Below are 24,913 nucleotides of genomic sequence, written 5' to 3'. Positions count from 1 at the left end.
TCCAGACATCAGATGATCCTCCCAGAGCGCTAGGTTCTTCTCATTATATAGGTCATTGAGTTAAAACTGATAAAAATAGTGCTTTTTAAAAAAATAACTAGACCAATAAAATACAGCTTTCTGATCAAGATTGTTTAAGCTTTGAAAAGTCAAAGGTTCCACAAGTTCAAGAGTTGAAAATTCAGCTCCCAAGATTGAACACTGTTAAGTGGCAAGCACTGTAGTTATAAATTTATGTGGGAAGTAATACCAGCAAACTGTTTCAGTTCATTTTGGAACATTTGTTAAAGGTCAGTTACTTGTGTTTATTTTCAGCTTTATTTGTTGAGTTGCCCCATAGAAATTGAGACTATCTCAGTTTTCTGAAGCAGCCCCGGGAAACTCCTTCTCTTCTCAAGCCTCAGCCCTCTCCCTGAGCATGCAGAGAGCAACCTTGACAATGGATTTACAGGTCCAGATCTACTAGTAGAGTGGAGTTTGTTACAGGAAATCTGAACATGAAAAAAGATTCTGGTGATTGATCTAAACCTGTGTGTCATATTTGCATAGACTTGCCTTTTTCTTTTCTTTCTTTTTTTTTTTTTAATTGAGACAGAGTCTGACTTTGTTACCCCTGGTAGAATGCTGTGGCATGGCAGCTCACAGCAACCTGAAACTCCCGGGCTCAAGCGATTCTCTTGCCTCAGCCTCCTGAGTAGCTGGGACTACAGGTGCCCACCGCAACACCCAGCTATTTTTTTGTTTTAGCAAGCCCAGGCTGGGTTCGAACCGACCAGCCCTATGGCCAGCGCCCTACCCACTGAGGTATGGGCACCGCCAGACTTGCCTTTTTATAGATAACTTTTTTGTATTTTCAGAATTACAAAAGCACCTATATCCTGTTTTTATTTGAACAGATTACTGGGCAAATGATTTCTGAATTTACAATGATAATATTTATCTTATCAGTTAATTTAAGAACTATCGTCCACAGTTTTTATTCTGTTTTTCAAAAATAACTGAGTTTGCAGTCTCAGCAACAAATGTAGTATAATGTGAAAAAAACTCAGATAGGTATAGAAATACATGAAAAGTAATGGCACTGGGAAACTCAGTGGGCAGAAAATATTTTTCAAATTCCATTTTTAAATTTCTGCACTCTTCATATAGGAATAGTAATTATCCTTCCTAACTTGAAGATGCCCAGTTCTTTGTCAGTTCAAGGTTGTTTTTTTCTAGCTGTAGTGATATTATTGTTTGCATCTCTCTTTGTTATTCCTTTTCCTTGCCCAACTCTTCTTTTTTTTCATTGAAGATTTCTGCAAAAGCAATGGGCAGATTCCCTGCCTTGGAGACACCCCTTAGAGGCTGGTGAACCACCATTTATCTGACTCTTGTAATGGGTTGTTAAAAGCACTTGTTCATCAGATATTTTCTTTTTATTGTAGATTTAGAAGTGTTATAGCAGGTGTACATTTGCATATAAAAGAGAATAAAAGATAAGAAGTTGAGGCTTTTTCTTTCTCCTCTCCTCAGCATCTCTTCCCTACCTCCCTTTATCCAGCACGTTTTCACTTTCTTTCTCTAGCTGTTCCTATTTTCTGGACACAAAATGCATATCAAAAAGAAAAAAAACAGTCTCAGTGATCCTTTAGCACTTTGCAGGAAGATAGATGATTGGGTTCAGGCAGCTTGTGTAACAAAGTAGGGAAAAGCATATTTATCTCATTATGTCATCAGTCTGGAATTAATAGGATAGAATTTAACCTCCCAGAGCTAGATACTGCATGGGATGGAACCCCTTGTCTTATTTTATGTTTTAAACTGTGATATTTTCTACCTTTTTAATCTAAATCTTGACACAGATTGGAGTATATAAATAGATACTTGACTGAGAAATTCAGAACCAAAAGCTTCAGCATGCATGTGTATTTGTTTGTGTGTACCAGCACATTCCAGCTGAAAATCATTGTATTCTTGAGAATATTTTATCTATTCATTTTCACTACTCAGTATTTTTTGAGAGTTTAGCTTTACTACTGGGAGGAAGTATCTCCCTGAAGTATTAAGTCTTCGGGGAGATACTTAAGTATTAAGTATTAAGCCTAAGTGACCACTTAGTCCTCAAATTGGCAGACTTACACTTTACTTATAGTTGAAAAAAACTAAATTCTTTTCCCACATTTCATTTCACATTTGGAAATCTGTGAACCTTGTCCCTGCATCATTTATAATGGGCTAACTTGAACTTGTAGATTTTTACTTTTACTCCTTTGTTCATTCACAGCAGCTGTGAATTTGCGAGGCAGCACAGTATAGCTTTTAACTACTTGATTCTTTACCATCTGTCTTCCTTTCAAGAACACCTGGGCCTGAGTTGCCATACACCTCAAGCCCGTAGCTTTACCCTTTGGCTTCCTGACATTGGCATCCTGGTCAAGTCCAGGCTGTTGAATTATTTAAGAACTCCTAGCAAAAAATACTTGCTCTGTTCCCTCCAAAGAGTCTGAAACCTGGTCCACTGATACAGACAGCTATTTTAAACCTTTGCTAGCTCTTGTAGCCTCCCTGGATGACATGTTCCCGGGTCTCAAGCTTTTCAAAGAAAAGTCTTTTCCTAACTTCTAGCTTGGATCCTTTGGCTGCAGGTTTCCCTATGTGTTCTTGTGCCACTTTCAATGAACACAAAAAATTTCTCACTACTCTCTGGTTTCAAGATTACACATAATGTCCTGTTTGGACAGTGCAGTGTTTTACTTAAAAGAGAAAGAAAAGGCAGCAGTCTTGCAAGAATAGGCCTGCCTTCCCCTCTGGCAGCAGTTGGCTGCATCCAAGGGACACTTGTCTGCTGTGGACATGGCGTGTGCTTTCTATCCTGCCCCAGGGCTGGCTCTGCCCAAGGCGTCCACCTGGTCAAGAGTCACTTATTTGTGGTACATACTTCGTCCCAGAGGCATCTGCATCCACAGCCTCCACCCTGTCCAGTCTATTTGCAGTATCTATGTCCTTGAACGCTCCCTATCTCCAGCCTAGTTTCTCTGCAGGCTGTGTTTGCTTTAACCTCCCCGAAGTTGTTTTTCTTTTTTTTTTTTTAACCAAATCTTATTAATTGATTTTTCCTATGTGGGTCATTTTGCAGTCGTTCATATGTTGTTTTGTGCAGCAATTTGACTAAAATAAGAGTGTAATGTGTGCCATGGGAAGAACAACTCCAGTTCTAATGCATCTGATCCTTAGTACAGACATCCATCCGGCTGTCAGATGGCCGCAGTTCTGGCGGCTCCACCCTCTCTGGCTTGTTTGATGTCTCTAGTCCTGCCTCAGTTGCGTCCCTCCAAGTGAATGCACTTAATACTTATACCTTGTAAATTTCACTTTGCCCTTAAACCATTAAAGGAAGCACACGCTGGGGTTGGGGGTGAGCATTGTGCCCAGCAGTCCTCAGCCCTATTTAACCAGTCCTTTGTTACTGAGGCCAGGGCAGCTGATTCCCAGATAAAATTTTTCCAGTGGGGGGCGGCGCCTGTGGCTCAAAGGAGTAGAGTGCCAGCCCCATATGCCAGAGGTGGCAGGTTCAAACACAGCCCCGGCCAAAAACCGCAAAAAAAAAAAAAAAAAAAAACAATTTCCAGTGGGTTTTAGTGACTTTCTGCTTAGAGAAGAACCTCAGAAGGTATGGTTGGAAAGGGATTGGTCTCTGGCTGAATGGGGCGGGAGAGTAAGCCATCTCTAAGACTTTTCATCAGCTGAAAGCACACTCAGGATCTTGAAGGGAAAGCCCATTACAGAGCCCAAGTTCACTGAGAAGGAAAGGAGGGAGACTAAGATAGAAAGTGGTAGAACATGGAAAAGGCTCATCTTTTTCAGAGTATTAAAATGGTCCCTTGGTAAAAAGTGAATTCATTTCACATTGGTAATTCTCTCCCTTGTTGGTTAACTCAAACCAGCAATAGTATCCGTTCTGTCTTGTATTTGAACAGAACACTTAATCCCCCAAATCTAAAACTATCTACTAACTCAGTGTTCCTCACAAAAATCCCCTCTTAAAAGTCAATGACATGTACATGTTTTCTTGATTTCTGAGAAAGCAGGAGAGCTGTCTCCCTGGAGTCAAAGGATTTACCTTAACGTAATGTCAAGAGGAAATGCAAACCGCAGCTCCAGCCACCAGTAGCCAGGAGCCTTTATCAAGAAGCTGCATTTTTGTTCTTCTTTTTTAGTTTTTTGTCTTTGCTATTTTTCATTAGTCAAATAAGTTTAACTGAATGCAGAAATAGCATATAATCATGAAGCTCTGGACTTGTATTCTAAAAGCTGAAAAACTTTTTTTTTTTTTGGTGTTTTTTTTGTTGTTGTTTTGGGCTTTTTTGTTTGTTTGTTTGTTTTGAGGCAGACTCTCACTTTCTTGCCCCTGAGTGAGAGGCAAGAAAGTGAGCTATGAATGCCGTGGCGTCATAGCTCATAGTAACTTCAAACTCTTGGGCTAAAGTGATCCTCTTGCCTCAGCCACAAGAGTAGCTGGGGCTACAGGCACCCACCACAATGCCTATTTCACTCTAGCTCAGGCTGGTGTCGAACTCGTGAACTCAGGCAATCCACCTGCTTCGGCTTCCCAGAGTGATGGGAGAGTGGCGTGGTGTGAGCCACCGCGCCTGGCCTCCTGGAAAACTTTGATTAATTTTTATAAACTAAAACAGGACATTTTCACTTCTTCTATAGTGATTCTTTATTTTTACACTCTGTCTTTGATTTTGTTAATATATTCCTTCTCTCACAATTACTTTATAGCACATCCGGAGAAACATGGATGTTAGGATGAGCTAGGGGGTGTTGCAATACCATCTTGTCAGAGGCATCCTGGGTCGGTGGGGCCAACCTCACTAGGAACACTTTCCAACTCAGCTCATGCTCACTCACACGTCTATATGTTACACGAAACAGCACTTTTTCTTTTTACATGCACTGTATCTTGTGTTTTCCTCACTAATTTTTCAAAATACTAGTTCCAATGCCCCCAACTTGTTTCATAATCTAACAACATTAAAAAGTAGTGGCTTAGGCTCAGCACCTGTAGCTTAGCGACTAGGGCGCCAGCCACATACACCGGGGATGGCAGGTTCGAATCCGGGTTTGAATCCGGGCCTGCCAAACAACAATGACAACTACAACCAAAAAATAGCCAGGTATTGTGGTGGGCACCTGTAGTCCCAGCTGCTTGGGAGGCTGGCACAAGAGAATTGCTTAAGCCCAAGAGTTTGAGGTTGCTGTGAGCTGTGACACCATAGCACTCTACTGAGGGCAACATAGTGAAACTGTCTCAAAAAAAAAAAAAAGTATTGCCCTTAGAATTTATTATCTTCAGAGTTCAGAATCCTTGATCTGCATGTATTTTGATTATATAACATCTAATATTCCAAAGTATGATGCTTATTTTCTTTGATTGGTTTTCACCGGGGCAAGATATGTTTTTATTCTTCAGTGTAATGGTAGTTTTAATCCAGTAACAAGGGACTCAGGGTTAAGTTCTTACATTATACCAACAAAAGCAGGAATGCAGCCAGTTGCCAGACCCTGTTACTGACAGCAGGAATCCTTTTGTGGCTACACTGAAGATGTGGCTACACAGATGCTGTTTTGTTGTGTCTACACTAAAACTCTAATTCGCTGTCCAGCGTTTCATCCAGGTACCCTCTAGACTTACAGTAATGAGGAAGATTGTGTCGCTTGGATTCTTTATGTAATTTTTGTTTGCTATTTTCCCAATAGTCTTCCCCAGTTTAGTTTATAGCAAATGCCATTAGAAGCCCTGCATGGCCAAGGACAGCCTGTGAACATGAGCCAGGTCCAGGCTGCTGCTGCTCCCTACAAATCAACTTGGTGACGTTTCCTCATCTGTGAGCCTCTGAGCTCATCCTGCCACCTCCCCGTACTCCCCAGCCCCCTCCCAGAGCCCCCACACTCCAGTGGGAGAGCCTCAAAGCCAGGTCAGAGAGCTCACTCAGGTGACCTGACCACCTGGGAAGTTAGTGCTATCTCATCTGGTTTCTTCCTTTAGCTGCTTCTGTAAGGCCTAGAGGGACAAGAAACTATTTTACTATGATGTTAAACCCATCCAGAGACCCATTCAAAAGAATAACTGGACTTCAGTCACCTCAAATAAACTTATATAACTTATCTTTCAGTCTCAAAACATGAGTTCAACAAAATTATTTTTTGTTTTCAGAATGAAAAAGAATAATTTGCATGCATTTGAAAAGTATTAATCTTATAGGAAGAATTTAAGAAACTTCTCACTGGGCCATAGAAAATACAGTACTTTTCTGTGCTATTTTAAATCTGTAGAAACAAAAGCCTACCAGTTACTGAAGAATTCTACCCTTCAGGATAATACAAATCAAACTGAAGACAGATTTCAAAAGGCCAGTGCTTCCGGATCCCAGTTGTCAGGTGAGTAAGGGCAGATTAAGCACTCAAAGCCAGTGTGCAGGGCCAGGGCAGCAGCCAGTCTGTATTCAGGGAAAGGGAGTCATTCTTTGGAGATTTCAGGAGTTTGCTCCGTAGCAAGCTGTCACCAGATCAGAATGAGTGAGTGCTTTCCCATCCTTACTCAGCAGACATTTGGAAGAGCCCTTCGTCCTGGGTATGTGCCGCCCCAGCATGGCGATGGCCCTCGCAGGCCCTTGACCAGCACAGGAGATGCCTCAACTTCCTTTTCTTGGGCGGCGCCTGTGGCTCAGTGAGTAGGGCGCCGGCCCCATATGCCGAGGGTGGCGGGTTCAAACCCAGCCCCGGCCAAACTGCAACAAGAAAATAGCCGGGCGTTGTGGCGGGCGCCTGTAGTCCCAGCTGCTCGGGAGTCTGAGGCAAGAGAATCGCGTAAGCCCAAGAGTTGGAGGTTGCTGTGAGCCGTGTGGCGCCACGGCACTCTACCCGAGGGCAGTACAGTGAGACTCTGTCTCTACAAAAAAAAAAAAAAACTTCCTTTTCTTCCCCAGGTCTCTTAATTATCCTCTTAATTAGCCAGTCGGCAGTGTTGTGCTGGGCTACCTTCCCTCACCAGAATGTTGGGGGATTTTGAGTTCTCTAAATGAAAAGACCATAAATCCCAGGAAAGCTAAATGTTAAGCATAGTTATAGTCACTTCGATCTAGACTTTTGTTTTAATTGTAATTTTCTTTTTTAATATACTGCCTTATACATTTATCATTTTCCAATGATTTGCCTTTCATTACCATTTTTTAAAGTCACTTTAACCCCCTTTGTGACAGTAAAATGGATTCGTATTGTAGCAAATACACATTAATGGCCTTCTTATTTTTACATAACCACTGTGCCATAATTTTATCTATCAGAATGAAAAGTGATTTTTAATATCATATTCTTCCCAATCTATATTCAGATTTCCCAATTACCTCAAAGATGTCTTCTGCAGACAGACTCAAGTGCATTAGACTTAGCTGTCTGTGTTTGGAGAGCTATTTCCAGGATAATTTTAGTGGTAGGGTCAGTTGCTACAGAATTCAGTTTTTGATTGTTTCAAGGATTCAGTGAGCTACTGCAGGTTAAATACATAGCACAGTGTCAGGTAGCAAAAAACCCCTGGGGAGAGCCAGCCTTTGTGGTAGTGCTTATTGGAACTCTGCAAACATAAGACATTGTCATTTATTGAGGTGTAAAACAGTCTCTGTCCTGATAGAAGTCGTCATCACTTTGGAAAGATATAACTTACACAGTTTTAACTATTTGCTTTTCGTCACCTTCTTCACATTTGAGTCACAGAATTAGAATCCAGAGGGATTTTAGGAGGTATTTATCCAACCCCCTCCTTTTACAAATGAGGCCTGAGGGACTAATACCTAAGAGCAGTGGTTCTCAACCTTCCTAATGGCGCATCCCTTTCATACAGTTCCTCTGGGTCATGACCCACAGGTTGAGAACCTCTGCCCTAGAGCATTACAGTTGGTTAACAGGCATATAGAGCTCAGAGGGCAACTCCACAAGTCTATTTATGGTATGTATATTTTGGTAAATATATGGTAAGTATAAGTTAATTAGACAAATGCAAAGGATGAATTTTTTTTTTTTTTTTGAGACAGAGTCTCACTATGTCACCCTCGGTAGAGTGCTGTGGCATCAAAGCTCACAGCAACCTCAAACTCTTGGGCTCAAGCGATTCTCTTGCCTTAGCCTCTCTTGTAGCTGGGACTACAGGCGCCCACCACAATGCCTGGCTGTTTGTTTGTTTGCTTGTTTGTTTGTTTAGTAGGCTCAGTCCAGTTAGAACCCACCAGCTCCAGTGCATGTGGCCAGCACCCTAACCACTGAGATATGGGCACCAAGCCAAGGATGAATAAGTTGTCCTGTGGATGTGTATCCAAAAATATGGTACCATTAACATACAGATAATTTATTTTTATTGATTTACTCATAAGTGAAATGACGCCTATGGGTTGTATAGTCGAGCACCCCTAGATTCAATTCCCTCACTCCATGTGCAAAGTTACACTGTGTGCTTTGTAAGTTCCCAGATATTCTGGCGTTAGAATCATGGAATGATTATAGTTAGACACTACCTCTGGGACTCCTTTTACATTCAGCTGTGCGTTGCCTTTTCACCCTTATTGTCCCTCTGATACTGGGACATCTCTTGAGCTCCAAAGAGAAGCAGAAAGTGGGTTGGGATAGTGGAGGGAAAGTTCACAGCATTGTTACAGGTAGTGGTGGGGATGTGCAGTCAACTCAAAGAGCCACCCCCAAATCTAACTAATGAAGAACCAGTGCATGTTTTAGTTATTTTTAGAGTCAGCAATTTTAGGCCTCTGTCTCTAGATCTGTTGCCCAGGAAAGCTACTTATTTGAACCTTAGTTTTCATGTCTTAAAAGACCACATCCTGTTAAGCACATGGACACCCTCTTTGGGCTGAATGTGGACACATTGTTAAGAGATTTGCATTGCAGCAGAGGTTACATGCAGGCAGGCAGGTTAAAAACTGAGGAAATGCCTTTTGCAAAAATGCCCATGCACTCTCTGTGATCTCAGGTGATGGACAGTTAAGCAGCAGACCTGTAGCAGAAATATCCAAGACCAAGAACTCCCAGGAGGCAGAGATCAGGGATTCCCCTGCAGGTGGGAGCATTGTGGGGAGTCCAGGGAAGGAGGTGGGTTGTGTCTCCCCCTCAGCCTTTGCAGGCTGGTTAAGAGTGGCCTTTATGGTTTCGATGGACATTCATCCTCGACTCTGTGGGATGGTAAATAGAGGATTTGGCAGAAGGGCTTAAGGGTGGTGAGGTGGGTAACTGTTATGCAGGGTGTTGGTTATTTCTGAGATCTGGTTTATTTCATAACAATGAGAATTATCCAGGGCTTTTTGCCATAATCGAGACTCATGTGTTTACATATGCGTTTTGGCCTTTTAAAATTGAGCTCTTTGGATGATTTTATTTTCTACTTTTGGGACCTTCTGTTTGAGTATCTCAAGACACCCCCCTACCCCACCTTCAGTATTTTACCAGTAGTTCTCTCCTTGCCTCAGAAGCTCCCTTCCCTTCTGGGGCCTGAACGGCATCTTTCTCTGTTGGCATTTGTTTCACCAAAGTTATCATGAGGCTGCTTCTTCCTTCATTTCGTTTCGTTTCATTGCTGCATGGCAGCTAACATGCCTCTCATTACAGGTTTGAATATTGGCAGCAGTGCAATCAAGACAAAGACAACTGACAGAATCGCTTCCGAAGCTAGTTTTTCATATAGGGAAGGAAGTCTTTTGTCAAGGTAAAGTCACGAACGCTGTTCTGAATAGCAGAAACAAGACGAGAAATGTCATTACGCAGTGAATCAACTCTGGCTGCATATGATTTTGTTTTGTGACTTGGAGGGTTATGGTTTGGGTTTTTGTTTATCTAAAATAACAGTTGAAACTTTAGTCTACCTTTGAAAATATTTGCACCAGAGCCAAGTATTGTTTTGCAGCTGTTGTTTCCTTGTTTGAAGACTCAATTGACACCTCAGTGAACCACAAATTAGCGTCTACAGCTGCTCGCAGTAGGACTGCTTAGAGACCACACAATGGAGGTTGTCAGAAAAAGGGCAGAGAGAAAACATTGGCCTTAAAAGAAATAAAGTGGTGTGTTTCTTCTTTCTGAGATGGCTGATATATAAACTAGCAATTGCTAGATATTCATTTTGATAGTCAACTTTTTTACCAAGTATTTAGACTAGATTATTCTTTCCTTTTTGATACTTTATTTTCCATAAAGAACATATTTTATCTTTTCACATTTGTTAAATTGTACCATTTCTTAGAAGTTGTTTAAGCACTGATAAGTGTGTAAAATACTAATTATGCAGTGGCTTCATGTCACTTAGAAAGGATTTATAGATGGGAGTATAAGTAATCATCTGGTAAAATACCTACCCTTTGGCTTGAGCTAAATATCATTTAAACTAGCACAACAAGCTTCCTTTCATAATAGCATTGCTTATTAAAAGGTATCCTTTAGATGATTGCATTTCATGTGAATTAACTACTTCAATGAAATTTTAAAAGAGGAACTTTATATTTCTAATGCAACACACACATACACATACATATGTATATAATGTCCCATAAAATAAAATAATTTAATCCAAAAATGTAGCATTTTTAAAATTTAAAAAAATTATATTTTTATTTATATTTTATAAAAACATAGGGCTTATAATATATTAAAGTAAGATTGATTTTTGAAAATTCTTGCTTTAAAAACTTGACAAATTCAATTTTAGGGAAATACTAATTTAATTATCAAAAACTAGTATTTTTAATGCCTATATTTTCATCCGTATTTTTGAAAGAATTGAGAAATAAGTGAGACAGAAAGAGTGTCAAAGTATTATATAAATACAAGCTCTAGGTCTTCTACAAGAAATTTTAAAAGGCAATAAATTCTATAGATAGTTTTCAGGGTTTAATGTAACCATATAGATAAATAATATATCTTTTTAGTTTCTAAAGATTGTTAGAAGTATTTGTTCCCATTATATTTTAGAAGCACTGAAAACCCACTTCTTCCTAAACTTTCTTTGTTCTTTGGGCAACTTCTAAATGCATTCAGAAAGCAACTGAAATTTGCAGAACATTTCTCAGTCTGATAATTTCACATTTTGTGAAAATATTTCTGTATCTCACTAAATATTTACATTTCACTAAGTCACATTTTTTCCCCTTCAAATTGAGGCAGAGGCCTTTTGTTATTACTATTGTTTCTGCATAAAATTAATTTCCTGATAAATTACAAATAATCTCATCATCTCCTTTAAAAAAAAAAACAAAACACCACAGAGGTCTTCAAGGAACCTTTGGTTCTGTACACTTGGTAATAATCCAGTGATGAAAAGGTCTGGGCATCGAGTATGTGGATTTGGCATGCTGTTTGTCGTGGTCTGGTTCTCGTGCTGGGTTTGGTGTTGTTAATACGCCACCCTGGGCTTTGGAGAGCTCTGGTTTTGCTGTTTGTGCCTGGATTCACTGAAATTTCTTAGAGGCTTACGTTTAAGGATCCCACTTAGTGCAGTCACTCCTCGTGCTTTATTGCTTTTACAAGTGGTCTCGAAACCCAGTACTTGAGAATAAACATAACAGTTCAGTGCTGCTGTAGCACTTTTAAAAATTCTTCTTTGCTCTATTTTGTTAGTGAGCTGATGAGCAACCTCGGGGGAAAAAAAAAAAAAACTCACTGGACCTTAAAAAAAAAAAAATGGCTTCCTCGGATGTCCTAGAGACAATAATTATGATGTGCTAGTTAAGCCCAAACTACAGCTGAGGGATTTTACTTTAAAGCAGCAGCTTGGGTGCAAAAATGCATTTATAGCTCTTTGTCTGCACCTCATTATGTGTGGGCCTGATTCATTAAGTAATTGGTTTGCAGTTGTTTACATGAGTATTAAGGCCTTCTTTTCAGCCGCCTTTGAGAGATACATTGTGCAAATGTTGCCTGTGATGAATGCAGAATGAGGGCCAGAGGGTCCGTCCTATTGGCTAAACAGTGCACTCCTGTTGAAAAGCCAGAGAAAGGGATTGGGTGCTGCTTTGCATAGCAATGACTTTCTTAATAAGCGTTACAGATTAATACACACAAGCTATAAAAGATGTAAAGAGATACTCTTAGCACATTTATACATGCTCATTTCATGGTGACAGTGGTGGGTTCCAGGTGCTTTCATATTCCGTTTTTCAGAGCTACAAGCTTCAGTCCCTGAGTCGTAATAGAATCCGATGTTTATTGTATTATAAATCACGGGCAAGTAGGCAGATCGGCAACAGTTTATTATTAAAGATTCTTTCAGTGTAAATCTTTTTCTACCATTGTATTTTCTTCAGCAAAATCATTTCGTGGTTGAGTGGGGATGAAAGGCATAATGTACGAAGGAGTGAGTCCTAATAGGAAGCTGTCCTCCAAGTAAAAACCACTTGTTCCCTTTTGTTCAGGGGTGCATGCCAGAGCTTCCTCTCCTCTGCAGACATTGTCTTGCTTTACCTTCCCTAGGAAGCGGTTTCACTCTCCCGGATCCATTTATTCAATGGAGAGTATATTTTAACAGCCTGCCTTGTAACTTCAGCTCCCGGGTTCCTGCGTTGTAACTGCAACTTACTGGTTGGATCAAGATAATGTTTAACAAAAAAAAAAAAAGGGTATGTGCTTGCAACATAATTGCCTGGGGTAAAGAAGTCACCCAGCCTCTGTACCCTGGCAGGGCCACTGTGGGTGGCATTCCATGCCAGACCTGCAGCCACAGGAGCGGCCAGCGGAGGGCGCCAGCCTGCCCTGAGTCTCTGGCATCACCTCTTCCGGTCTGGTCACTGTGCCATTTTCCCTGGGATATATAAAGATCACAAGCAACCAATAGTCTCAGTGAAATAAAAATCAGTTTTTCCTGCAAGTCCTTTAGGTTCGTATATAAAAGCACCCTTCTCCATCATGGATTTGACAAATCTACATTCTCCTTAAATTCTGCTGAATTAACAGCGTCCTCAGTATTCCACATTTTTAATAATAAACCCACATACTTTTTCTGTACACAGCATATAAGAACAATCATTTGCTTGGTTATTTGAAAGGAAGAAGTTAACAAGTTGACCTCAGGGAGCTGCAAATGTCATCTGCTGTAGGACCCCTAATGAGCCATCAGGGGGCGCTCAGACTTTGTCAAATTAAAGCCATCTTAGTCCAGCGGGACCTTAAAACATAAATTTAGCCTTTACAGAGATTTGTTGGCACTGTCACTGGGAGGTTTTTCCCCCCAGATTATATTTTGCCTTGTAGTTTTCTGAAACATATGTCTGTTTTGAGGAAAATTCCAGCTTGATGATGCCACTTAAGAAATTTTAAGAATGATTTTAGCTGATAGTTGAAAATACTAAAAATTTTCAAATTCAGTCTAGAGACCATGTCATCTCATGACTTAGTGATTTTCAGCCTTATGATAAGACTTTAGAACTGGAAGGACACTTCCCACTGGGAGCTGTTCCTCGTTGTCCTTGATTTCATAGCCTGCGGTTAGCAGGGCCCTTGGAGTCTCTTTGCCAAACTCAGTAGATAAGGCCTCAAAGACATAATAACTTGAGTATGTGAATATTTGTTTTAAATGGTATTGGCCATGAAGTTGAAAGTCAATGTGTTGATAACATTAGGACCTCCCCTGCTCTGTTCTCCAAACTCCTCCCTGCTTAGAGGCAGGAATGAGCATCTGACACACACACACACACACACACACACACACACCCCCGCTGCTGCAGGTCTCCCCTGGCCTGCTTCCTGCATGGCGGCCTATGGACCCTTGCCAGCTAGCTCCCTCATGGCCTCCTGCTCAGAAATGATTTTTTTTGTTGCATTATTTTTATTTGTTTGTGGGGTACATGTGCAGTTTCACTGTGTCAGGAACATTCTTGACAGCACCAAGCTGTGTGTCATGCCCTCACAACAATACACATTTCATGTCCCTGATCTTATTTCTGCCTTTTTGCTAGAATACTCCTGCCTTACTCTTTTACTGGAAATGCCTTTTATTTATTTTTTAAAATATTTGTTTGAGACAGAGCCTTGCTCTGTTGCCCAGGCTAGAATGCAGTGGTCCAATCATAGCTCACTGTAACCTCAAATTCCTATGATATTCCCACTTCAACCTCCCAAGTAGCAAGGACTAGAGGTGCATACCATCATGCCCAACTAATTATTTTTATTTTTTTATAGAGACAGGATCTTTCTATGTTACCTAGGCTGGTCTTAAACTCTTGGTCTAAAGCCAGTGGTTCTCAGCCTTCCTCAGGCCGCAACCCTTTAATACAGTTCCTCATGTTGTGGTGACCCCCAACCATAAAATTATTTTTGTTGCTATTTCATAACTGTAATTTTGCTACTGTTAGGAATCGTAATGTAAATTTCTGATATGCAAGATGTATTTTCATTGTTACAAAGGGGTCGTGACCCACAGGTTGAGAACTGCTGATCTAAAGTGATCTTTCCACAGGACTGGGATTATAAGCATGAACCACCACATTTGGCCCGCTGATGCCTGTAGATATTTCAGGGCTTAACTTTCTCACAGCTTCCTAAGCAGAGGATCTGGCTGTGGCCCCCATGGCTATTTCAGCTGTCACCTGTAGTACCGGGGTAGGAGCCATTTGCTGGTACCCTCCCTCTGCCCAACACAGGCTCCTCTTTGGGGTAGGCAGTTTCTTAATCACCAGTGCTGGATAGCTGTTGAACTTTCTGAGCAAGCGAACATCAGTATAGACAGCTCTGCTGTTCACTGCAGCGTTTATGTTTATAAAAGCTAGTTGCACAAGTGCCTTCACCTCTGCAGGGCATCACATACTTGAGCTGCATGAGAGTGTGTGTGTGTTAACACACATTTTCCAGGGAGACTCTGGCAGTCAAGTTTGATTCTGTCCTATCAGCTTATGGACTCTACCCTTTTAGTTTCAGGAAGCAGAACCTGGGTGAGCATAGTTGCAGAGAGCCTTACTGGGGTCATTTCCTGGTGGCTGTTTTATCTTCTGTGAAAGAGTCTGGCTCATAGCCTTGACCTCAACAAGGGTGTGCCGCCTCCTAGCACATATTGGGAGTCTGGAACACCCAGTCTCAGTGCCATCAGTTCTCACCCAGCCTCCAGTTGCCCTTTTTAGCCCCTGTCACTGTTCTTATTTTGGTGTCAGTTTCCCCAAAACGATGTGAGCTCTTCAAGAGCAAAGAGTCTGTCTTGTTCTCTGCCACAGTCCTAGCATGGACCCTGATGCATGCTGTCACCATTGACATATCACTGTATTTGCTGAGAGGGTGGATAGTGGGTAAGTGGGTGGGTAGACAGACAAATGGCTGGATGAACAAACTGCAGGCAAGATGCTCAGCCCCTGCCCTTGGCAGCTTCCTCATCTCTTCCCTAGCTGGAGAGCTCCAGCCATCAGGCCCCTCAAGAAGGACATCTCATGCATCTCAGTCCTGTTTCTCTCCAAACCTCACCTTCTCTACATTTACTCAAGACAAGAACAAAAGTGACTTTGATTAGAATTGTTCCAGTCTGGCTTATCAACAGCAGGGAAATTTATAAGCGATTACAAGAGCATCCAAAAATAAAACGGCTTAATGAACAGGCAGAGGGAAGGTATGTGAGGAAGCCAATACGGCGAGATGGCAACAACTGAGTACCTCCCTGGTGGGCAGTGTGGTGTTCATGGTACAGCTGGGAGAAAAAGTTACCAAACCTATTGGGAAAATCTGCAGAGATAATTGTTCCCTTATAATGCAATCAGAGGTACATGGTTATATTTGAATTTTTAACTAATCGTCTGTGATGTCTTACCTAAAAATGGTTTATTTTGAAATAAGATTTCCAGTCTAATTGTAAACTTACTGAGAAAAAACCTCCCTGTCTACTCCCTGAGGCCACTAAGAGACACTCCTGAGAGGCCATGCAGGGGAGACGGCTCCTCAGTTGGCTGCACCGGTCTCGAGGTGGCAGTTCTTTACAACAGGCAAGTTATGGCCTGTGAGCCAAGTCCAGCCCACTACCTGGGTCTGTACAACCCATAAGCTGAGATTGGCTTTTACATTTTTTTTTTTTTTTTTTTTTTTTTGTAGAGACAGAGTCTCACTTTATGGCCCTCGGTAGAGTGCCGTGGCCTCACACAGCTCACAGCAACCTCCAACTCCTGGACTTAAGCGATTCTCCTGCCTCAGCCTCCCGAGTAGCTGGGACTACAGGTGCCTGCCACAACGCCCCGCTATTTTTTGGTTGCAGTTTGGCTGGGGCCGGGTTTGAACCCGCCACCCTCCGTATATGGGGCCGGCGCCTTACCGACTGAGCCACAGGCGCCACCCGGCTTTTACATTTTTTAATGGTTGGGAGGAGAAGTCAAAGAAGAAAAATGTTTCATGACACCTGAAAGTTATATGGAAATAAAATGTTAGTGTCTATAAGTGAAGTTCGGAATACATCCATGTTTGTTTACAAATTGTCTGTGCCTGTTTTACAAATTGTAAGTTACAGTTTACAAATTGTCTGTGGCTGTTTTTGTGCTGCAGCCACAGAGGTAAATTGTGACAGACCTTCAGGTTCATAAAGCCTGAACTATTTATCCGTGATTCTTTACAGAAAACTTTTGCCAACTTCTGCCTTACAAGATAGAAACGTTACTTCAACACACTCAGAGAAGATTAGGCAGTTAGATTCCAAGCACACTGCAGGGAGCGTGACCATGTCTCATGGCCTATATGTAACTTTAACTTTCATTTCTTACGCTTTCTGAAATGAATTTATTTTTGGTTTTCTTTCATTCACTGTGGTAGCTAAACAAGTTAGCTCTATCCAGCACTCCAAAGAAAGTTCCCACGCTTTCCCCTTTAGCCTTCCCTGAGCTTCATATGTGGGGTGTGACCCAGAAAAAGAAACATTGGCTCTAAGAGTTATGTGTAATAAAAATCAACCTGGAATTGCTTTGTCTCATTGACTTTTACAGATGGGTTCCCAGAAGGAAAAGTAAGCGCCCCTTGGTTGTAAGGGTGGGGCAGAAAACTCTGGAAAATGTCCTCTGCTTTTCCCAGTGGATAGACTACGGACACTCCGAAATGTGTTTCTTGTGGGGAAACCAATAAAACAGGCAATTATCAACCATTACACAATTAATTCACACTTCCTCGGCAGATTTACGGGCTTCCTATGGCTGAAATGTTCTCAAAGCCATACTGTGTAACCACAGGACAAACAGAAATAACAAGTTCAAGAGGCCCTGTGGAGACATGGCTTCCAGAATTCATCTTTGCCCAAATTGCCCCATGTACAAGTGAGGGTTGCTGACATGCTCAGGGGGTCCTCCGCACAGGGGGACCCAGCACTGCCAGCTGACTTGCGTTCTGTGAGCTAAGTGACTGCTGGCCCTCATTTACATGGCCATGTCACAGCACTGGTCCTGGCTTTTTCTTTCTTTTTTACCCCCTTTGGCTTATCTGGGTTTTTATTGTTTTCTTTGCCAGCAGAGAAGCTAAAAGAAACTTCAACAACCTGATTCTGAAGTTACATAACTAAGTAGAAACCTGCAAAGCAAATGTGGGTATTGTTGAATAGTGGTCAAGTGCCTTCTCACCGGGCCAGTGAGGGCCGCTTGTTTGTCCCAGGTGTGTTTGCTGAGCACCTCTTACATGCTAAGCACTGGGTTACCCAGCCAAGCCCAAACAGTCATGGCCACTGCCCCCAGGGCACTTGCAATCTAGAGGGGGGTACGCGACACATGGGAGTGAAGTAGCAACTTTGATGAGGACTCAGCCATAAGCAGGGGTGGGAAGGGGAAAGGCTGCAGTGGGAGAGCCCACCCTGTCTGGAGCATCCACCTTGGAGGCGCACTGCTCCAGATTCAGATCTTTATGCTGGAAGCAACAAGAAGGCATTGAAGAGTTTTAAGCAAGAAGGTGGAGTGATCAGATTTTCATTTCAAAAAGCTCACTCTTGGCAGCTGTGGTAGCTCACATCCACAGTCCCAGCTGCCCTGGAGGCTGAGGCAGGAGGATTCCTTGAGCCCAAGAGATCCATGGAGGCTGCAGTGAGCTATGATGACACCACTGCACACTAGCCTGGACAACAAAGTGAGACCCTGTCTCTATTAAAAAAAAAAAAGAAAGAAAAGAAAAGAAAGGGCGGCACCTACGGGTCAAAGGAGTAGGGTGCCAGCCCCATATGTCGGAGGTGGCAGGTTCAGACCCAGATCCAGCCAAAAACTGCAAAAAAATAATAATAATAAGAGAGAGAGGCAATGCATAGGGAAAAGGTGAGGACCCTGGGAAGTATTGGAGGGTGACTTGGCAGGACTTAGGGGCTGACCAGGCGTGGAGAGCAGAGGAATGGAAAGAGGCTTGGGAAGCACTGGCAGGTCAGGCTCTCCATTTGCTGAGACAGGAGGAAAGGCTTTTGGTTTTTTGGGAGAGGGGAGAAGGCCATGCTGGAAGATGGTGAATTTGGCCATAGATCAGAGTGTTGACCCTGCAGTGCTTTGGAGGAGCCAAGTAGAGCCACCATGTGGACACCAGATAATGTTTCTGGAGCTCAGAGACGTGGCCTGGGGCCGAGGGGACCTGACGGGAACTTGCCTGCCCCATACCCTGCTCCTGTGTCAGGGGCTCCCTGCTGCCCCACCCTGCCACATCCTGTCCCTCCTCCGGGCCTAGCAGCCCTCTCTGCCTTTCACAGCAGACACACCTGCTTCCTCAGGGGTCCTGCAGCTCCCCCCTCGCCTGCCACCTCAATTCTTTCAGCCATCACTGATCTCACCACCCACCACCTCTTCATATTTGGACTGTGCTGGCAAATTAGCCTCTCTTTGCATCCCTACAGCATTCTTATAATCCTCCCCAGCACCGAGCTCTGTGTCCGCGGGTAATGAGAGGTAGGGAAATAATGAATATGACCCACAGTTGCACTGAGTGTGTGTGTGCACAGGTGGGCACTCTCTACAGCTTGGATTCATGCAGGCTCACCTTCCTGGCAGCTCCATCACTGTCACTTGTTAATAGCTTCCAGATGGTCCTAGGGGTCTTCTGCTCTTCGTGGAGAAATGGCCAGGGGCACTACTTCGCCATGGCAATAAGGATGCAGTCACCACATTTAAGGGAGATACTGACAGGTATTTAGCTGGAAAATTATACCTTAGTAGAGCTTTGTTTACTGGGGGGAAAAGTAAAGTAAGGCAAAAGGCAGATTTTCAAGTCACAGGTTAAACCAGACTTGGCCCAAAGGGAAGGAAAAGATGAATTCATAGGATTTCCTGCACCCGGAGGAGTGGGCCAGGCTAAGAGAAGAGCCGTGGCAGCCGCAGTGTGAAGCAAAGTCCTGAGCCACACACAAGGCAGGCTTCTCATCCGGTACCTCCTTTGACTGTGCAGTACAGCCTTAAAGAACCTAAGTATAATAAAGAAAATCAAACGATGCTCTCAGAGGGGACTTTAAAATTCATTAAAATTACAGCAGCTCTTGTAAAGACATACGGAGAAATTATATCCCATAGAGCCAGTTTGCTCATCACGCTGGCTTTCCTCAGCAAGTCAGTAGGTCCTGGGGGCTGTAGACGCTAGGATTTCTATGTATTGGATACACAGACTCCTAAGTGTGGGTGCACGAGACACCTGCATTCTCTCCTGCGTGTTTATGTTGAACTTCTTTGTTAAACTCTTGGTACTGCTGCCACTGGCTCAACTGAGAAGTATTTTAACTTCCTTGTCATTAACATCTCCTTGCATTCTAACATCTTGAGTTCCCTACTTCAGGCATTTTGCTTTTAGCTTGGCTAAAAGAGCTAAATCTTTACATGTGAATGTTTTCCAAGGACTATTGAAGGGAAGGCAGTCCTCTGCCTCAGTCACCACGCCATCCTCCTCCAGCAAGAATACAGCCCAGCACACACATGGCACATCCAGGGTGGCTCAGGCAGGGCAGACCAGGGGGACACATGGACAAGGCTATGCTGTCGCAGCAGTGACCCTCCCACCAATGCATAGCAGGTCCCAGCATTTTCTTTTTGCTTGTAAAACCTTCATGTGAAGCTGTGGCCTTTCAGTAAATATCAGTGCTTTTTCCCAATGGGCTTATTGTAAAAAATACTGGTCTGGTTGTTTTACCCCCAGAACTTAGGCTATTTCTTTATCTTACAGGCATGAAAACAAAAAGAAACTAGTGACCAATTTAAAGTCTAAAGGTAAGAGAAATAACTGGACACCAGATTTTCATGTTATGCTTTAAAGAAAAAGTTGTGTGTGATGTACACTCACTTTCTGCCCCCTCGAGTGAGACCTGAAGCATGCCTCTGCTGGTACTCGCACCCCTCGCAGCCAGGGTCAGAGGGACAAGGCTGCACAGGTCCTGTGGGCCACAGCACAGCAGCAGAGCAGTCCCGCTTGCAAGCGTGAAGTGCAAGGGGTGCTGGCCTCACGTCTGACTGATACCAGCACCGGTATCCCACCCACAGAAGGTTCCATGCCTCTCTCCCCATCTTCACTGCCTGTGCTCCCCACGTACCCATGGCTCACACCCTGGCAGGGCTCTTGGAGTAACTCTAACTGGTTTCCTCATGCCCAGACCCGACCACCTGGTCACCAAAAAAACCTGACTTATCCTTCTTACCTGCCTGCTTAGAAGCTGCCAGCGCCTCCCCACCACCTGCAGGACAGAGCCTGCACTTCCTTCGTTCCGGGTCTGGCCAGCTTGATCTTCTAGGATCTGCCTCCTTTGGGTCTTGTCACATCAGCTTTCTCTAGATACACCACACCTATGCTGCTCACACCATTCCTTTTGTGTGAAGTTCTTTTCCCCTCTCATCAGCTAGTGGGCTCTGATCCACCCTTCCATGCCCAGTTCGCAGGGCGAATGTCACCATCTTTCCACCACAACACTGTGCCATAGCCCTTTCCGGGCTTGGGCTCCCTCTGCTTCTGCCTCCATAAGCCCCCCACCCAGCAGGCTATGGTGGAGACCATGGGTCAGATGATGTGGGTGGGACTCCCAGGTTGACCACCCACTAATGCTGTGTTTGTGGCCAGTTATTTATCCTCTCTCACCATCAGTTAAATGGAGATAATAACACTTACCTTACCAGGCTTGGTGTGAGGATTAAATGGAGTCGTGTATAGTCAGCACAGAGCTGGCAGGCTGTGCCATGTGGACGCCAGTATAGTGAGGGAAGTCTGCCATGTAGGAGAGGACGTCCGTGCCCCCTCACACACTCTCAGACCACCTGGAGATCACCTCAGCTCCGATTCGCAGCTGTGCCCTCAGCCTTTCACATCAGGCAGCTGTATTTCTCTGCCCAGGGCTTTCTCTCTCCACGGGGTCATGCTTTGCCCTCACAGGGCAGCTCACAACCCAGGAAGTTGTGCCCTGGGTTGAGAACAACCAGGAGAGGGACACTGGCGAATCAGTAACTTCACTCTTCCTTCCTCTTTGCTGGGACAGTCTAAGGAGAGTTGTGTGGTCTCTCAGGGCGTCCCTGGCAGAGTGAACCCCACCCCACCCCACCCCATCCACTGCCAGCCCCTGCAGGTCAGCGTGGCCTTCATTGGCTTCCTCCCTTCCCTGCTGCATCACAGTTCCTGAAATCACCTCCCAAATAAACCTTGTGCACCCAAGTCCTGTCTCAGGGCAGATGTCACGTCTTTCTCTTCTCCTCTCTGCTCTTGTAAAGAATGGAGAGAGATGAAGTGGAGGGATCAGGCCTGAGAGGACACCCAAGGCATGCTGCTTCTGAGTTAACCCTGATTTAAAGTCCCCATCCTATAGTAGAGATCTGGGTTCAACAAGGGAACAGGACATATTCTGCCAAGTGTTTTCTATAGTAGTACCATGAACACACCATAAAACGTGTGCGATTGTACAGTATTGACACGCATTCCAGGGGTGTCTGGCCAGGCACATCACGCAGTGTCCCTGGTAGGCCTTGTGCAAACCAGCGCTCCAGTTAGTGCCAGACCTGCTACACTGTTCTGTAAACTCTATCAGAGTACAGGAATGTTAAATGGCTACCTGGTTTTGTCTTCTAGCATTCTGGGGTGAGTCTGATGACAGTAACTCGGAAATTGAAGCTGCTTTACGTCCTAGAAACCAAAACACACCCATCGATGATTTTGATGATTTTTATGATTCATAAGATGTCCCATCTATTGGAAATAAAATCTTTAAACAAACTGAAACCCTGTGTCTGTATGTGATGTTCCTTTTAAGTTTTCTAACTGCTTATAATAGGAAAACTATCCAAGTAAAAATGTCATGACAAATAACCAAGTAGCATATTCACTTTGATGAATGCAGTGCTCAGCAAGACAAGTCGATCGCTTTGTAGAAACTTACAAGCTAATCCTAAAATTCACACAGAAATTCAAGGACCCAGAATAGCATGTTTAAGTCGCTGGAATTGGGAGGTTGTTACCCAGGAAAACTCTGGCCTATCCTGATCAATACTCTTTCATTTATGTAAATTCTAATTAGGTCAGGTGTAATTTGATTTTTGGAATGGTGAGACTTGCAAGGTTTCCTAAATGCTCATTGAAAAAAAACATTAAACTGGCTTGGCGAGAAAAACATTAAACTCAGTGGCTAGGGTGCCAGCCACATACACCGGAGCTGGCGGGTTTGAATCCAGCCTGGGCCTGCCAAACAACAATGACAACTACAACCATACAACCAAAAAAAAAAAAAAAAAAACATTAAACCTTTGAATTTTTTAAAAATGTATTTGCTCCTGAATTTTTTTTTTTTTTGTAGAGACAGAGTCTCACTGTACCGCCCTCGGGTAGAGTGCCATGGTGTCACACGGCTCACAGCAACCTCTAACTCTTGGGCTTACACAATTCTCTTGCCTCAGCCTCCCGAGCAGCTGGGACTACAGGAGCCCGCCACAACGCCCGGCTATTTTTTTGTTTTTGTTGCAGTTTGGCTGGGGCTGGGTTTGAACCTGCCACCTTCGGCATATGGGGCTGGCGCCCTGCTCACTGAGCCACAGGCACCACCCTGCTCCTAAATTAAAAAAAAAAAAAAAAATTGTGTTTTTAGTTGAGAACTTCAAGTACCTGTGATTGGACTACTTCTGCTTGTTATAATTACTAACAGTTGCAGAATATAAGAGGAAAGTTGCCAACTTTAGGGGGGGAGGACATCTATATAACTGAACAGTGGAGCCAATTAATGGGAACCAGTTGGCAAGGAACACCCCCAGGGGCCCCGGCAGCGCTGTGAGGCCCTGTGGGGTCTCGGGACAGTAAGCACAGCTTCTGAACATCTCATCTAAAAGTGGTTGATGAGCTGGACTCCTCCAACTCTCTGACCCAGGAGGTGAAACTTAATTCCTCCCTCCTCACCCTATCTTCAGTGCTGGCTGAACATACAGACCCACTTCCACAGAACAGAGCAGGGGTTTTCAGCCGGTGAGCATGGCACACTATGTGCTGTGAGAGGATAATGAATTACATTATTTGCAAAAGAAGTTCAAAGCACATTATCTTCTTTTTTTTAACTCTTCTTTTTGATCAACATAATTTAAGTGTGCTGCGGTTTAACTATAGGTTCAAATGTGCCATGAGATAGAAAAGGTTGAAAAATGCTGGAACAGAGTATGGAAGGGAAATATGTAATGTAGGGAAACCTGCCTGGCACTGCCTTAAGTGCCGAAGGTTGCTGTCACCCAGAGAATTCACGTGGAAGCCTGGGGCCCCGACACGCTGCACAGAGAAGGGCGCCTCGTCTCTGCACGGTTCCTTGTCAAACAGTGGAGAAGGAAGGACTTACCTACAGTCTAGTCATGAAGAGAAATCAGATTAAGCTCAAAGTAAGTAACATTTGACAACATACCTAGGCATTATTCCTCAAAACTATCAACATCATGAAAAGCAAGGAAAAGCCTGAGAAACCCACATATCAGGAAGAAAAGGGAGACTTCACAACTAAATACAGTGTGGGATCGCCCAACACAAAAAGCACATTAATGGATAGTCTGGTGAAATCTGAAGAGTCTGGAGTAACTGGCCCTCTCCCTCCCAGAGCCTCAGCCTAACAGGCACAGCACCGGCATCTCGCCTAACACCACCCCCCACCGCTCACCATCCTCCACAACAGCTGACTCTTGAATCAGCCCACCTGCAGGCCTGTGACTTCAGCCCCACCAGCCAGACCTGCCTGCCACGCCCTCCACAGCATACTATTAAAGCCCTTGGCCCCTCCCCCACACCCTACTCCCACTGGGGAGGCAGGTCTGAGAAATATCTCCCCTCTCCTGGCTGACGCCAGCCTCAATGAGCCCTCTCTTCCAGGGAAAGCCTGGCTACCTCAGAGATTGGCTTTCCATGCATAAGCAACCAGACCAGGCCAGACCCCACTGGGGTCCGTAGCATTGGTTTCCTCGTTTTACAAAAGAATCACAGTAATGTAAGATGCTAAATTAGAGGAAACCGAGACGGGGCCAGGGGTTAGAATAGCCACATCATCTTTGCAACTTTTCTATAAATTTCTATAATCTATCTAAGATTTACCATAAAAAATAAAAACCTAGTCTCCAGCAATGAGCAAATGACATTTGGGTGATGGCCCTTCAGACTTTTGCTATGCGTGTAGACCTTTTTTATTTTAAAAATTTCTATTTATAATTAATCTTACCAGGTTTAAAAGATTTGTGCCCACTGAGAAAACCAAACAGGCCCTAACTGGGCATTTGTCAGCGATGCCGATGGGATGAATGTACAGAGTCCTGCGCAGACATTCTCACCTGGGGATCACAAGTTGTACTGGGAGTCCCACGAGACAGCCTCACTTTGGAGGAGCTCACACTGGTCTTTAACCCTTCACTAGCACTTTTTTTACTTTGTAATAACAAGAGAATAGGCCTAAGGTCGATCACCATTAGCAAGCAATATTTTCCAGCTAAAATTTAGCTTT

At 43.6% G+C, this 24,913-nt stretch overlaps 1 protein-coding gene across 10 annotated transcripts in view; it reads left to right on the top strand.

Annotated features, from left to right (window-relative positions):
• The window catches only part of KIZ (kizuna centrosomal protein), a 153,209-nt gene extending 131,036 nt beyond the window's left edge, over positions 1-22,173 (top strand). For 3 of the 10 annotated variants that reach the window (XM_053574106.1, XM_053574105.1, XM_053574111.1), the window contains 6 exons: positions 6,322-6,426; positions 7,886-7,990; positions 9,020-9,106; positions 9,652-9,748; positions 20,149-20,192; positions 22,030-22,173. In XM_053574106.1, the coding sequence (XP_053430081.1) occupies positions 6,322-6,426; positions 7,886-7,990; positions 9,020-9,106; positions 9,652-9,748; positions 20,149-20,192; positions 22,030-22,136 (545 nt within the window). In that variant the 3' untranslated portion in view covers positions 22,137-22,173. Of the gene's footprint in view, positions 1-6,321; positions 6,427-7,885; positions 7,991-9,019; positions 9,139-9,651; positions 9,749-20,148; positions 20,193-22,029 lie in introns of those variants that run through there. The other 7 variants (XM_053574110.1, XM_053574108.1, XR_008376530.1 and 4 more) reach the window with 6 other exon arrangements.
• Positions 22,174-24,913: the final 2,740 nt, after the last annotated feature.

Source organism: Nycticebus coucang, chromosome 21 (assembly GCF_027406575.1).
Source record: "Nycticebus coucang isolate mNycCou1 chromosome 21, mNycCou1.pri, whole genome shotgun sequence".
Lineage (NCBI taxonomy): Eukaryota > Metazoa > Chordata > Mammalia > Primates > Lorisidae > Nycticebus > Nycticebus coucang.
This window is presented reverse-complemented; position numbering and strand designations above follow the sequence as displayed.